At 53.6% G+C, this 13,124-nt stretch overlaps 1 protein-coding gene across 2 annotated transcripts in view; it reads left to right on the plus strand.

Annotated features, from left to right (window-relative positions):
- Positions 1-1,501: 1,501 nt before the first annotated feature.
- Slx9 (SLX9 ribosome biogenesis factor) overlaps positions 1,502-13,124 on the plus strand; it is a 29,125-nt gene continuing 17,502 nt past the window's right edge. For both annotated transcript variants that reach the window (XM_052163582.1, XM_052163583.1), the window contains exons 1-2: positions 1,502-1,715; positions 3,683-3,791. In XM_052163582.1, the coding sequence (XP_052019542.1) occupies positions 1,578-1,715; positions 3,683-3,791 (247 nt within the window). In that variant the 5' untranslated portion in view covers positions 1,502-1,577. The remainder of the gene's footprint in view (positions 1,716-3,682; positions 3,792-13,124) is intronic.

Here is a 13,124-nt window from a genome sequence, read left to right on the forward strand (position 1 = left end):
TGGGTACGATGATACACTATCCACCGCCCGCCCCAGCCGGTCACCCAGTAGCTGACTGAGAAACCAATTTGCCAGGAGTCAGGGAAGCGCGGGACACGAGCGCCCTCAGGCGTCAGGAAAAAGTAGAGGATGTTAAAGAATTAACTAGCACCCCCTTGTCGACTTGTGAGTTCCTTGGGACAAGGGTGGCAACTGGTATGCGCTGGAACTGGCTTTAAGCAACTCACCCTCCATGGGGGAACCCGGGGCCCAATGGACATCCCAGAGCACGGGACAGGAACACTGCTGAGGGCTGAGAAGGAGAAAACATTTAGGGGGTGAGGGACGGGGGGTCTGCCCTAGGTAAAAGCTAGGCCAGCTTTCAGGGTGGCCCTGACTGGTAGGTGCTCTGGGGAGATAAACCAGGTTGTGAAGAATTCAATGAACTTTATTCCCAGGTCATCTCAAAAGAGGCTCGTGAAATTAACTTTTATTCGCCAGATGTCAGTGTTGTCTCAGAGGCTTACTGCTGAATAAGATCTCCTTTGCTAGCTCTTTCTGAATTCTGACTGGTTGATTTTCAGTTCAGCTCAAACGCCTCTCCAAGTTGACTGAGTCGATCTAGTTTGTCTGAGCTTCACACTAAATTGCACTGCTGGGCCTGCAGCCACCCACTCACTCACTCACCGTTCTAGTTTGCTGTTTGTAGCTGTGATAAAACACTTATCAAAGCCAACGTGGGGGAGGAAGGCGTTCAGTACATCTTACAGGTTGGAGCTCATCAGCAAGGCAGGAGCAGGAACCTGGAGGCAGCCGCCAAAGAGAAACGGCAGAGGAATGGTGCTTACTGGCTCCGCTCCCTGGCGTGCTCTGCCACTTCAGATACGGTGGGGCACCCGGCTTTGCTTTGGGCTCAACAAATCCCATCTCATTGTGGATCCCGGCATCCAGGATGCTCTCTAACTGAGAAGGGGAGAACGCAGAAGGCCATTACCCTGGCTGTGCCTGGGCCCAGCTTTCTCTTGTGGCCCCAACCACAGCCCACTTGGTTTTTGTATTTTATTTTATAGGTGTCATTTGGGTGGACAGTTGGACAACAGCGCACTGGATGCACAGGGGGTGCTGGGCGCGGAGCCGACTGTGCAGGAGGACCGAGGCCGCTCAGTAGGCCTGGTTCCCATCTAAGTGGAATTGCAAAGTCCAACTCCAGGACCTGTCTAGAGGACGAAACGCAATGCTGCACAGAGGCCCATATGAGTAAAACCGGCGTGAACCTGTCTCCCTATTCTACCCCAGACGCGCCCCTTGGAAACATGGCGTAAGATGCATCCGAGGCGTCTATCGTTTTATTTCCCTGGCTCTTTACAAATAAGTGCAAAGATCTCCGAGCCTCCACATTGGCGCACGTCTCATACACGCTAGCAGGAGCGCACCGCGTAAGCGCCGCAACTGCGCACGCGCCACCGGAGGCACTTCCGGAGATCGGCGGAACGCCCCTCTCCGCCGCCTCGGCTCTATTTCCGGCCCGCAGGGAGCACTTCCGGGAGGCGCTTCCTGTAGTGAGGCTGCGTTGCTAGCCGGTGGAGAAACCTGCGAAGATGGGGAAAGTGAGGGCGCTGCGGGCTCGTGTGCACCGGGCGGCCGTGAGGCCCGACGGGGAGGCTGCACCCGGCCCGGCGCCCCGCGCCTTGGAGCTGGCCGTCCCACAAGCCCCGGTGGGCGGAGCGGGGGCGAAGGTGAGGTGCGGGGCCCGGGTCGGGCCAGGGCCAGGTCTCCGCTGAGCAGGATCTCCATAGAGCACGAGGCCTGCATGGTTGGGGTCTCCGCAGAACTGGGGGGTCTTCGCAGAGCCGGAGCCTGCAGGCCGCCGTGTTGCCTCTTATGTGTGTGTTGCTGCCACTCTGGTTAGGGTCCTGACCCGGCCCACCTTTAGCCATCTTGCCTTCATGGTTGAGGTGCGAGGCTCCAGAAGCGCTCCATCGCTGGGGGAGAGCATCCCACGACGCTCTGGAAATCTCTCAGGGCGCTAGCAAAGGCTCTTTAAAATCCGTACGAGGCTCTTTAAAGGAGAGGGCATGCCCGAGGTTAGGTAACCTAAAAAGTGTTAACAGTCATCCACCGTCCACGGAATAGAGGGAGACTGGTTTCTTGCGTTGGGTTCTTTCTCTTAGCAAGATATTGTCAGGGTTGTACGATAGATACAGCCACACACAGGCCACGTTCTTTGCCTGGTGCTCCTCTTTCAACTGCCTGTCAGTGTTTTGGGGTTTGCATAGGAGCAGCAGAAGGGATATTATTGGACCCTGGAGCCTATGGCTTCCCATCAGAAATGCTAAAGCGTGTTTTTCAAGCATTTACTGTGCACCACGTGTCATACACCTGGAAAGCTGACAGTTTCGTTTGACAGATGAGTTTTTTTTTTTTTTTAATCTTTTATGCATATGTTTTGAGCGCCTGGGTGTTTATACCGCATGTGTGCCTGGTACTGTGAGAGGCAGGAGAGAGTGTGGGTCTCCTGGAACTAGGGTTGGGGTGGTTGTGCGTGCTGGAATCAAGCACAGGTCGTTTGCAAGAACTGCAAGTGCTTTTAACCATGAGTCATCCATTTCTCCAGCCCCTAGTGGAAATTCGTTCATAGTCTCACACTGTGTGTGTGTGTCTGTCTGTCTGCCTGTCCGTCTGTTCCTCCGTCCCTCCGTCCGCAGAGCAGGACACCTGCATGACTGGGTCTCCACAGAGCAGGGGCCTTGCAGTCCAGGTCTCTGTGTCTGTCTTTCTGTCTGTCTCTGTCTCTTTCTGTCTCTGTCTCTCTCCCTCTCCCCTCCCTCCCCACGTTGTGTTTTTGAGACAGGGTTTCTCTCTGCAGCCCTGACTGTTCTGGAACTCACTCTGTAGACCAGGCTGACCTCGAACTCATAAGAGATTGTCCTGCCTCTGCCTGCCAAGCGCTAGGGTTAAAGGCCTGTGTCCCTGGCACTTGCTCCTTGCTTTGGGTTTTGGCATCTTTTTTATTTTTATTTTATCTCATCTCATTGTTTGTTACTCTTTTGAGACAAGATTTCACCCTAGCCCAGCCAGCTTGCCACTCTCTGGGCGCCCAGGCTGGAGTCCACTGTGCCCAGATTTCCTTTGTTGTTGTTGTGGTCAAACTGAGAGCTCCTTCCGTCTCCTCCCACACCCTCCCTTTGCTGTGCAGCCCCTGATGTCTTATCCCTCTCATTTTCCTTTTAATTTGGTAACTTGGCTCAAACTTAAGTCTTGTGTTGACAGAGACTGTTCTTAAGCCCCTCCGGCCAGCTGTGTCTACCTTATTGGAAGGCTCTGTGGTTGGTATTCCTAATTTTATTCCTCAGAGATGCCCAAGGACCACTTAGAAGACTCCCTTTACTCACTCCCGGAGGGCTCATGGATACAGCGATGCTTTTCCTTACAGCTGCTCCCAGGTCTGCCTGTGTTTGCGAGGAGGCCGAGCTTGGGCCCTGTGCTAGTGGGGCTCTATTCCCAGCCGCTCTGCTCTGATTGTCCCAAGTCTGATGCTGGCAGGAAGGAACAGACCTGATCTGGGAACAGGGATGTAGCTACTCTCCTAGGGCCTCCCTGGCTGAGAAGTAGAGAATTTCTGCCTTGGCAGCTTCTTGCTGTGTGGCTCTAAACCAAAGGTCCACCTGACGTTGTCCTCTCTCTTCTCTTGTTGGGACTGCAGGACTGGACGTTCGTTCACAATGACATCTTTGCCAGGACGCGGATAGACCCTAGTGCATTGGTGCAGAGGCTGGAACTGGACCAGAGGAGCGTGGTGTCCCTAAAGAGAGGTGAGTTCCTGCCTTTGGAGAGTTGAGAAGGCAGCCCAACTGTTGCCTGTGGGCTAGCCTGTGCTTTAAAAAAGATACTAGGCTAGTCATAGTGTTGTAGACCTTAAATCCCAGCACTTGAGAGGCTGAGGCAGGCCAATCTCTACATTCAGGGCCAGCCTGGACTACACACCTAGTTCCAGGACAGACAGGGCTATATAGAAAGACTGTGTCACAAAGCAAAACAAAAAGAGGTGTTACTTTTACAGGAAAAAGCAAAGTCAAGTCTACTGCAGTGGAAAGAACAGTGCTGAAGAGTCGCACGTGCCCGTGCCTGCCTGAGCCCTTTTGAAGCAGGCACCGCACTGCTCGGCAGTCCATTCATAAATTCTTCAGCGCGCATCCCTGGGCGTGCTTACGATGGATAAACTTACCTACAAATTTTTTTTTTCCCCCGAGACAGGGTTTCTCTGTGTAGCCCTGACTGTCCTGGAACTCACTCTTTAGACCAGGCTGGCCTCGAACTCAGAAATCCACCTGCCTCTGCCTCCCAAGTGCTGGGATTAAAGGCGTGTGCTTTACCTACAAAATTGATGCTGCGCCTGTATTGTCAGGGAGGCAGAAAGCAGGTAGGCCTTGTGACTGCCTGCTAGTCAAGATACTCCTAATTGCTGCTGAAGGTATTGTGAGCAGACCCACTCTTTTATTTCTATGACAGGGTTTCTCTGTGTAGACCTGACTGTCTTGGAACTTGCTCTGTAGACCAGGCTAGCCTGCCTCTGCCTCGCGAGTGCTGGTTTTAAAGGTATGCACTATCACACCTAGCTACCAATGGCTCCTTCCTTCCTTCCTTCCTTCCTTCCTTCCTTCCTTCCTTCCTTCCTTCGAGACTGTCTTAGGGTTTCTTTTTTTTTTTTTCTTTTCTTTTCTCCCCCCCCCCCCCCACCAGGGTTTCTCTGTATAGCCCTGGCTGTTCTGGAACTCACTTTGTAGACCAGGCTGGCCTTGAACTCAGAAATCCGCCTGCCTCTGCCTCCCAAGTGCTGGGATTAAAGGTGTGCTCCACCACCTTAGTCAGGGTTTCTATTCCTGCACAAACATCATGATAAGAAACAAGTTGGGGAGGAAAGGGTTTATTCAGCCTACACTTCCACACTGCTGTTCATCACCAAAGGAAGTCAGGATTGGAACTCAAGCAGGTTAGGAAGCAGGAGCTGATGCAGAGGCTATGGAGGGATGTTTCTTGCTGGCTTGCTTCCCCTGGCTTGCTCAGCTTGCTTTCTTGTAGAACCCAAGACCACCAGCCCAGGAATGGGCCCTCCCACCCTTGATCACTAATTGAGAAAATGCCCCACAGCTGGATCTCATGGAGGCACTTCCCCAACTGAAGCTCCTTTCTCTATGATAACTCCAGCTTGTGCCAAGTTGACACTCAAAACCAGCGAGTACACTGATTCTCTTTATGTAGTCCTGGCTGTCCTAGAACTCACTCTGTAGACCTGGCTGGGCTTGAACTCACAGAGATCCGCCTGCTTTTGCCTCCTGAGTGCTGGGATTAAAGGCATGTGCCACCATACCCAGCACTACCATTGGCATTCTTTTTTAAAAAAAGATTTATGTATGTGAGTACACTGTCACTCTCTTCAGACACACTAGAAGAGAGCATCAGACATTACGATGGTTGTGAACCACCATGTGGTTGCTGGGATTTGAACTCAGGACCTCTGGAAGAGCAGTCAGTGCTCTTAACTGCTGAGACCATCTCTCTGGTCCATCACTGGCATTCTTAACTGGTCAGTCCCGGTGTATGTAAAAAGGTGACAGACCCACCTCATAGAGACTGAGGTTACCATATCCAGAAAGGTCCAGGCATTCAGCCAACACTGGTTTCCTTGCCCCTAATTCCTGAGGTGGCCTCAGATGACCAGGCCAGACAACTCCAGAGGAGTTAGCATTTCCTTCTAGGGACAGCGAGATGTTTGTAGGTTTCAGATGAGCTGTGGGCCCTCTTACTGCCAACTGGACCCGAAGAACTTGGCCTTACCATGGTAGTGCCTCCCTCAGCTCTGCCTTATCCTTTTCCTGTTAGTGTCTCTGTCAAGCCCTGTTTGGATGGGCCTGGAGGCACCTGCCGCCCTCTGACCTACCCCCCCTTGATGGCAATGCTTCTTCAGAAGGGTTAACGCAACAGTTGATCAGGCAGAGCTTGAAGACTGTACCTGATCGAGTCCTTTAGAAAATGATGTTTTAAAAATCTGTATACCCATAAATGTGCATAAAACCTTAAATAAGGGACAAATCACACCTGATTTCTCACAACCTTTGTAGAGTGACCTTTAGCCTCCTTAGTAGCATGTATTTCCCATGGCCTGCCTCTTTGAGAGGGTCATAGGGACGGAAGTCTTAGTGTGAGACAGAGATGGGCTTGGGGACGTGGGAGGGCCCCTTAACTTGGACCATGTATGGCTCTGGCCAGAGAGTCACCCTGGTTCTCCATGCCCAGGATGCCTCAGTTCATGTGTTTGGGCACAGGGTATCCCAGGAGAATGTAGGACTCGTCCATCTGCAGCCATCTTTGGCCCTTAGGGGTGGTCTCTGAGACACCTCCAGGGACTCTTCCCTGGTGTACATATCTATCACTTGTCCCCTATTCAGCCCTTACCTCTTTGGGGGCCCCTCTGACTGGCTGTGTTTCCAGTTGTTACTCTAACCTTGAGTCCCTCATAGACGTCTTCAGTTAACTTTAGGCTAGACATAGGTGACTGTTGGACCTCACAGAATGTCCTGAGGAAGTAGGGTAGACCTGGCTCTCCTCTGCCTAATAGCATAAAAGATCAGCAGCTTGTTGGACATAACATTGCCTGCAAGACCCTCTGGGGACAGCCTCATGTGGGACGAGGGACTGTGGTTGGAAAACCCAATCTTTTATTATATTCAGACATTCAAAGCCTGTGTCGCCCCGGGTCCCAGGTCTGCATCTCACATCACTCTCCACATGATTCTTCTGGCTGTTTGGTACCTTCTGTGTTCTTGGTACTGGACACTGTGTTCCTGGCTAGCTTAGTCTCTGAGCCAGGCAGGTGGAGGGACACCTGACTTCAGTGGTCATGAAGGGAGCTGAATCCTTGACTCCATCTCTTGCTGCATTGGGCATGACTTGGTGCAGCAGACCTGACTGGGGCAATGCGGGATGGAAGAAAGGACAGGCACACGTCCAGGAAACCTGGGGTTGGGTGACCTCTGGCAGGCTGTGCTTACGCTGATGGAGGACACCTAGGCAATCTGGGAACTCAGGGGTGTCTTATGGTTTCTATTGATGTGATGAAACACCATGACCAAAATAACATGGGGAGGAAAGGGTTTATATGGCTTACATATTGCAGTTCGTTGAGGGAAGCCAGGAAGGAACTCAAACATGGCAAGAACCTGGAAGCAGGAGCTGATGTAGCAGCCACAGAGGGATGCTGCCTGCTGGTTTCCCCTTCCCATGGCTTGCTTAGCCTGCTTATAGATCCTAGGACCGCCAGCCTAGGGATGGCCCACCCACAATGGGCTGCCCCCCACCCCCAATTGATCATGAGTTAAGAAAGAACTGTACAGGGTTGACTACAGCCTTACCTTATGGAGGCATCTTCTCACTTGAGGCTCCCTCCTCTGATGAGTCTAGCTTGTGTCAAGCACCAGTAGCTAGCCTAAGGGCTCTCTGTAGGGCAGCAGTCCCGTGTTGCAGTCATCTGCAAGGCCGAAGGTGTAGTTGGTGGGCTTGGTACTCACTGATCAATGGTAAACACTGTCCTTGGACCAGAGCAGGACTTTACTATTTCTGTGGGTCCTTGGGGTCCTTCTCTGTGCCCATGTCAGAAGTCTACATTTACTCAGGACGTCACCTGCCCCCATAGTCTGCTCCGTGACCTGCTGGCTTCAGAGGACAGGCACTGCCTATGGGCGCATCACTGTATGCACCACTGCGACGCCTCTTGCTCCTTGTCTCATCCTCACCAGGACAGAGTCAGAAATAACTCCACACTTGCGGCCCAGGACTGAGGTGGCTGTTAGTGGGATGGCCCTAAGGAGAATAGACATCACTGACCACCCTGCGTGCACACAGGCTCTCCTACCATGTGCAGGCTTGTAGCCCCAGGAGGTGGCGTGGCCTGTGTCCCTGGGAGTGCTTTGCTGGTGGCAACTCTCATCTTTCTGTTGGTGTCTTGGGAGCCAGCCCCCTTCCTGCTCCCCTGAGCTTGTCTTGTGGCAGACAAGATCTCTGCCTGGGAGGTGCTGGGCTCTGCCCAGTGTTGTGGGGCTTCTGACTCACGTGTCCTCACCTCTCCCTGGGAGAAGGGGCGAGGCAGGTCTAGAGATCCTCTATCCCTGGCCAATAAAACTCAGCTTTGTCCTGCAGGACAGAGGGTCTTCCCTGTGGGATCCTCCTATGAAGTGGTTTGTGGCTCTCCTGCCTGCTCCATTGGCAGGTGGTGAAGGAGTTGTGGCAGGCAGCACGGAACAGTCCCCCACCCCCCCATGTGCTGGGTTACCTGGTGCAGTCAGCTTGAGCTGGTGCAGTGAGCCTGCACGTGACACTGCCTAGCAGATGGTCACAGCATGCTGTCTCTCTGCTGTCTACCTTTACTGACCTTGGGCACGAAGCTAAAACGTGACAGTGCTATTCAGAGGAGAAAGTCTACAAGCACACGTTCAAATTTTATTTCCAGTTCTCTGTCCACACACTAGAAGACTGCAGAAAACAAACCGATCCATTCCAGATTATCATCTCCCCTCTAGCTCCGAGTCATGGGCAGGATGAGGCAAGTCTTGCAGAGGAGAGGAGCCAGGGTGGGGTCGGCGCTCCTAGAGTTAAGGCCGTGAGAAGCATGTGAACCACTAGTCGCTCTCGGTCACACTCTTGGACATGGTGCAAAGGCCACTGGGAGTTGTGGGGGAAAGCGGTCATTTGGAGCCCTAGTCTGGGTGATGTGGCCCCAGGAAACCCAGAATGCACCCCGTGGTCTCCTCAGGTACCATGATAGGTAAGCTTCTGGGCCTGGTTGGTTGTATCTTTTTAGCCCCTGACCTTGGCTGTGAGTAAATGTGCTTTTACAGGCTCCCCCTATGAGCGGCAGTCCTCTGTGAGCACATACTCTGGACAGCAGAGGGCAGCAGAGGCTCATTTCCTTCCCTGGCCCTGGGGCAGGGACTGCTGCAAGCCACGGCCTCCTACCCAGGAGGGTGAGTTTCTGTAGGAATTCTATGTAAGGACTGCTGTGAAGTCAGGGCTGTGGCAGCCCGCAGGACGCACTCTGTCTCCACCTCGATCCCAGCCTTAGCCCGCACAGCACACAGCAGGGAATTACGGGAACATGCTCCAGGAGCAAGTCACAGCACGAGTTGACCCCTGCTGCAGTGCTGTGTGTTCTGGCTGCTGGGCTGTGAGAGCGCGTGCGCAGGAACAAGAGACACACACTCCCTGTGGGGTGCGAGGCTGACACTGGCAGACAAATCTTGTCGAGACACCAAATCACAGTTGACAGACATGGTCCAGTAACTGTTTCTCTGTGTCCCTTCCAATGACATTCCTTGAGTCCTCGGTTACCTAGTTGTGGAGTGTGATGTGGAAGTGATTGGCTGTGCCAGCAGGGAGCGAGCAGAGATCTGGGAGTCCGGCAGTTCCTTCCTGCAGCCTTAGTTTATAAGGTTTATAAGGTGCCACGCCCTCTCAGATTCTCTCTTTCCAGAGCTTGAGCATAGAGGCTGGTAATGAAGCAAAGGCCGCATGCGTCCGTGATTATGACAAGAGCATGTTCCAAGTAGCATGACAGGCCACACCTGCATTAGGCTAAGGCTGCCTGTTCTAAGGCTGTGTAACCGTTTAGACACGCAGTGCATAACATGTAGTAGAACATGTGTTGGCTCCCCCGCCTGTGTGCCTGCTGTGCTCTGTGGCGGACTGTGTTGCATGCCCACCTCTACCCAGGGGGATTGCCCTTCTGTGTTGGTGGTCCGGCCCAGAACTGCTTGGGCCTTGTATCCCTAGGCCCCAGGAGACAGGATCTGGTGTAGAGGGCTCTTGGGATCCTGGCGTGCTCAATCTTGAGGATAGTTGGATATGACTCCTTCCCCCTGTCCTGCTAGAGGCCTGGCCTTAGCTCTGTGAGTATAGAGCCAGCCCTGTAGCAGAGGCTTGACCATGAGGGCCCAGCCTCTACTTGGGAGTTGTCTGAAGAGTAAGGGATAAGCATCAGCAGGGACACCTGACCCTGCCTTGGTGACCCGCTGAGCCTGGTCCAGTGTGGGTCCTGCATGTGGCATCATGTTAACTGTCCACCCGTGTTCATGGGGCCTACTGCATGCTCCCTCAACCGTCCACCCGTGTTCACATGGGACCTACTGCATGCTCCCTCCCTGGTCTGTTCAGAGCCACACGCCCACTTGCTTTCAGGACCCACCCGGTCCTTTAGCCTGTGGGTGCTCAGAGAATCGTCACTGTGCTCTGTGCCAGGTCATCTCACCTGACGACAAGGGGGCGTTATTTCCTCCCAGTGGCTCTTGTTCGGGATCAGAAGACTCAGGAGCTCTGTCCTTATAGGTTGTCCCCAGCTGCTTCAAAACCCTCCAAGGGAGCGGAGGCCCGTGCCTTCCACCAGGACACTGAAGGCGGTTAGCTCTCTAGGGGCATCTGTTCCGTTTGGGGTGTTTTGGACACTCGTTGGCCCGAGGAGGACAGGCAGGAGTGGATGTCCTCTGAGCATGTGGGGTGCTGTGTCTAAGCTAGTGCTGTGGACCAAGTAGCTGGGCTATTTTGGGGCCTCAGCATGTTCCTGCCATTCGAGAGCTTGACTGGAAGGATCCCACTGAGGCTCTGCCCCTCACCACGTCATCCATCCGCAGCTGAGCTGAGCTGAGGGCTTGAGATAAAATTTGTGTGTGTGTGGGGGGGGGGGGGTGGACAAGAAGAGGAAAGGCTTGCTTGTGTGTGCTGTGTGCAGATGTCACCTTGTGTTAGCAGCTCCTTTTTTATGGCCTTGACCTTTGACCTGACTGCCTCCCTTTGGATACCCTTGCCCTGTGTATTCCCCAAGCTCCACAGGGGGATGCTGCCGTTTTAGGGCCTTGGCAACCTCGGGGGGCTTTGTAGGGTTTTCCTGGCCCACTGCTACCCAGGTGCCTTCCTGAGCCACTGTCCCTGTCCACAGTCGGGAAGCAGAGAGCCATGGAGACTGTGTTCAACTCATTCTCCTTTTCTGCAGGCCGTGGGCAGGAGGCGCTGCCTGTGTTAGGGTAGTTCCTCCCACCGTATTCAACCTCGTTAGACATCCTGTCAGCTGCCATACCTAGCCCTTCCTCCTTTTTACAGTTTAGCTGCATGTCTTATTGCTAGTCTGTGTGTACAGTGCGTGTAGTGTGTACAGTGCGTGTATGTGTAGATGCACAGGAGCCACCTCATGTTTGGAGGTCACAGGGCAGTGTGAGAGAGTTGACTGTTGCTGTCCGCTGGTGCCAGCACTAAGTGCCCGAGCTCTCCAGTCCAGGCCGCTCGTTCTGAAGCCCACTCTCACCCTGGCCCACGCTGACCTTGAGCTCAGGGCTGTCTGGTTGCCCCATCTTTCCAGCGCTGCTTATCTGAGCTATTTTGTCACAGTACTGAAAAGCTGACCAACACAGAATGCTTGCCCCTCTCCCTTGGTGCTGTGGCTTCTGAGCATCCTGGGAGGACCTGGGAGTGACATCTCCGTCTCTCTGGTGCAGGGCTGAGGTTACTGCTGTTCTCGCCCTTCCTGTCTGTCCAGTAGTCTTACTTTCAGCCTGGTCGATGGCGATTGGTTTAGGTCTGGCTTTGTTGCAAGTTTTATTTTAAACATTTTGCTCATCCTTCAGGGTAAGCTGTAGATGGGGGTCAGTGGCTGTGCATTTGGGCCTGGCCTGCCCTGGGCCCAGTAATCCTGGTACCTGTCCCAAATACCAGTTCACTGGTAAAGAAGCTGTGGCTGAGATGTCCTGCCCCAGTCCAGCAGTTGCTACTGTCATGCCAGAAATGCTTGCTGGGCCCTGTCTTCTTCCTTCATAGGGTGGGGGCTGCAGCTGATGCTGTGACAGCTGTTAGTCAGGGAGAGGCCTGGAGGAGCAGCACCTCTAGCCCTGTTGTCCTCCTCACAGCTAGCGCTGAGTTGCTGTTCTGTCACAGTGGCTCCCGTGAAACCCCTCTGTTTGGGCAGCGGCCATAGCTTTCTGTGCACCTATTCTAGCCAGCACAGGCCTGCTGACGTCACGGACATCCCTTTCCCCATCGTGAATGCTACCTGTATCTGTCTGTCGCTGCCTGTTTCTGGGCCTGTCTTTCTGCCCACGGGGAGTAACCGTCAGCCTATGCAGAGTCAGTGAAGCGAGCGAGGATGAACATCAGTGCCAAGTGCAGTAGGATCCCGGGGCTGTGTCAGCTTCAGCTCCTGCCTGACCTCAGCATTCCAAGCCCTTTGCATCTGCAGGAACAGCCTGTTCGCTTCTGTTTCTCTGGAGCGACGGAGGGCTAAAAAGGTCACATTCTAGCTGGCGTTCTCAGTAGCCCGTTTCGTTCTGTGGTGCTAGGCATGTTATTACTAGGGCTAGTCTCCACTGACCTTGGTGCTATTTTTACTTTGGAGTAATTGCAGAATCACTAAAAGTTGACAGAATCATCTAGAGAGAATGACTTCCTGTCCCCTGGGATGTCTTACCATTGGGCTCTTCTGTGTGAGCTCTTCCCACCCCCCGTTGGTTCTGTCTTGGCTGTGCCATTTTTCTTATAAGTTTCCATGCACCTCAGAAAACCCCCAAGTCCCACCCCGGCCTGACATCCCACTCTTAGACCTGTTGTCACCTCACTTGTGGTTTGACATTGCTTCTAGTCATGTGGCACCTGCCTAGGTATGGTGCACTGGAGTGCAGTGCAGTGCATTGGATGCTCTTGTCTGTCAGACCAGCCGGAGCGCTAGCTACTGAGCCCTGGGCCCGCCCAGCCCAGCCCAGTGCGTGCAGCCCCAGGCTTTCTTCTAGGGAAATGAGCAGTAGTGTGAGAGCAGGAGACAGCCCAACCCCAGGCTGGGAGCATCACCCTGACCCTGACTGTGGGGGAACTGAGGCACTCGCTGCTGGCTGAGGCTCTGTGCCAGGTCCCTCGAAGTAACTCACAGGGTCTCCAGCTTGTCCTGACAGGGCCTGCTTCAGCCTTGTTTATCCTTACAGATGCAGGTCTCCACTGTACAGTCCAGGAGCATCTACATGTTTGAAAAGGCAGGAGACTGTTTCCTATACATGTTCTTGGGAGCTACAACCATGTCAGTCCTGGGAAAGGCCCTTAAGGCCGTGGGCATGGGCCATCCT

This window comes from Apodemus sylvaticus, chromosome 19, assembly GCF_947179515.1.
Source record: "Apodemus sylvaticus chromosome 19, mApoSyl1.1, whole genome shotgun sequence".
NCBI classification, from domain to species: Eukaryota; Metazoa; Chordata; class Mammalia; order Rodentia; family Muridae; genus Apodemus; species Apodemus sylvaticus.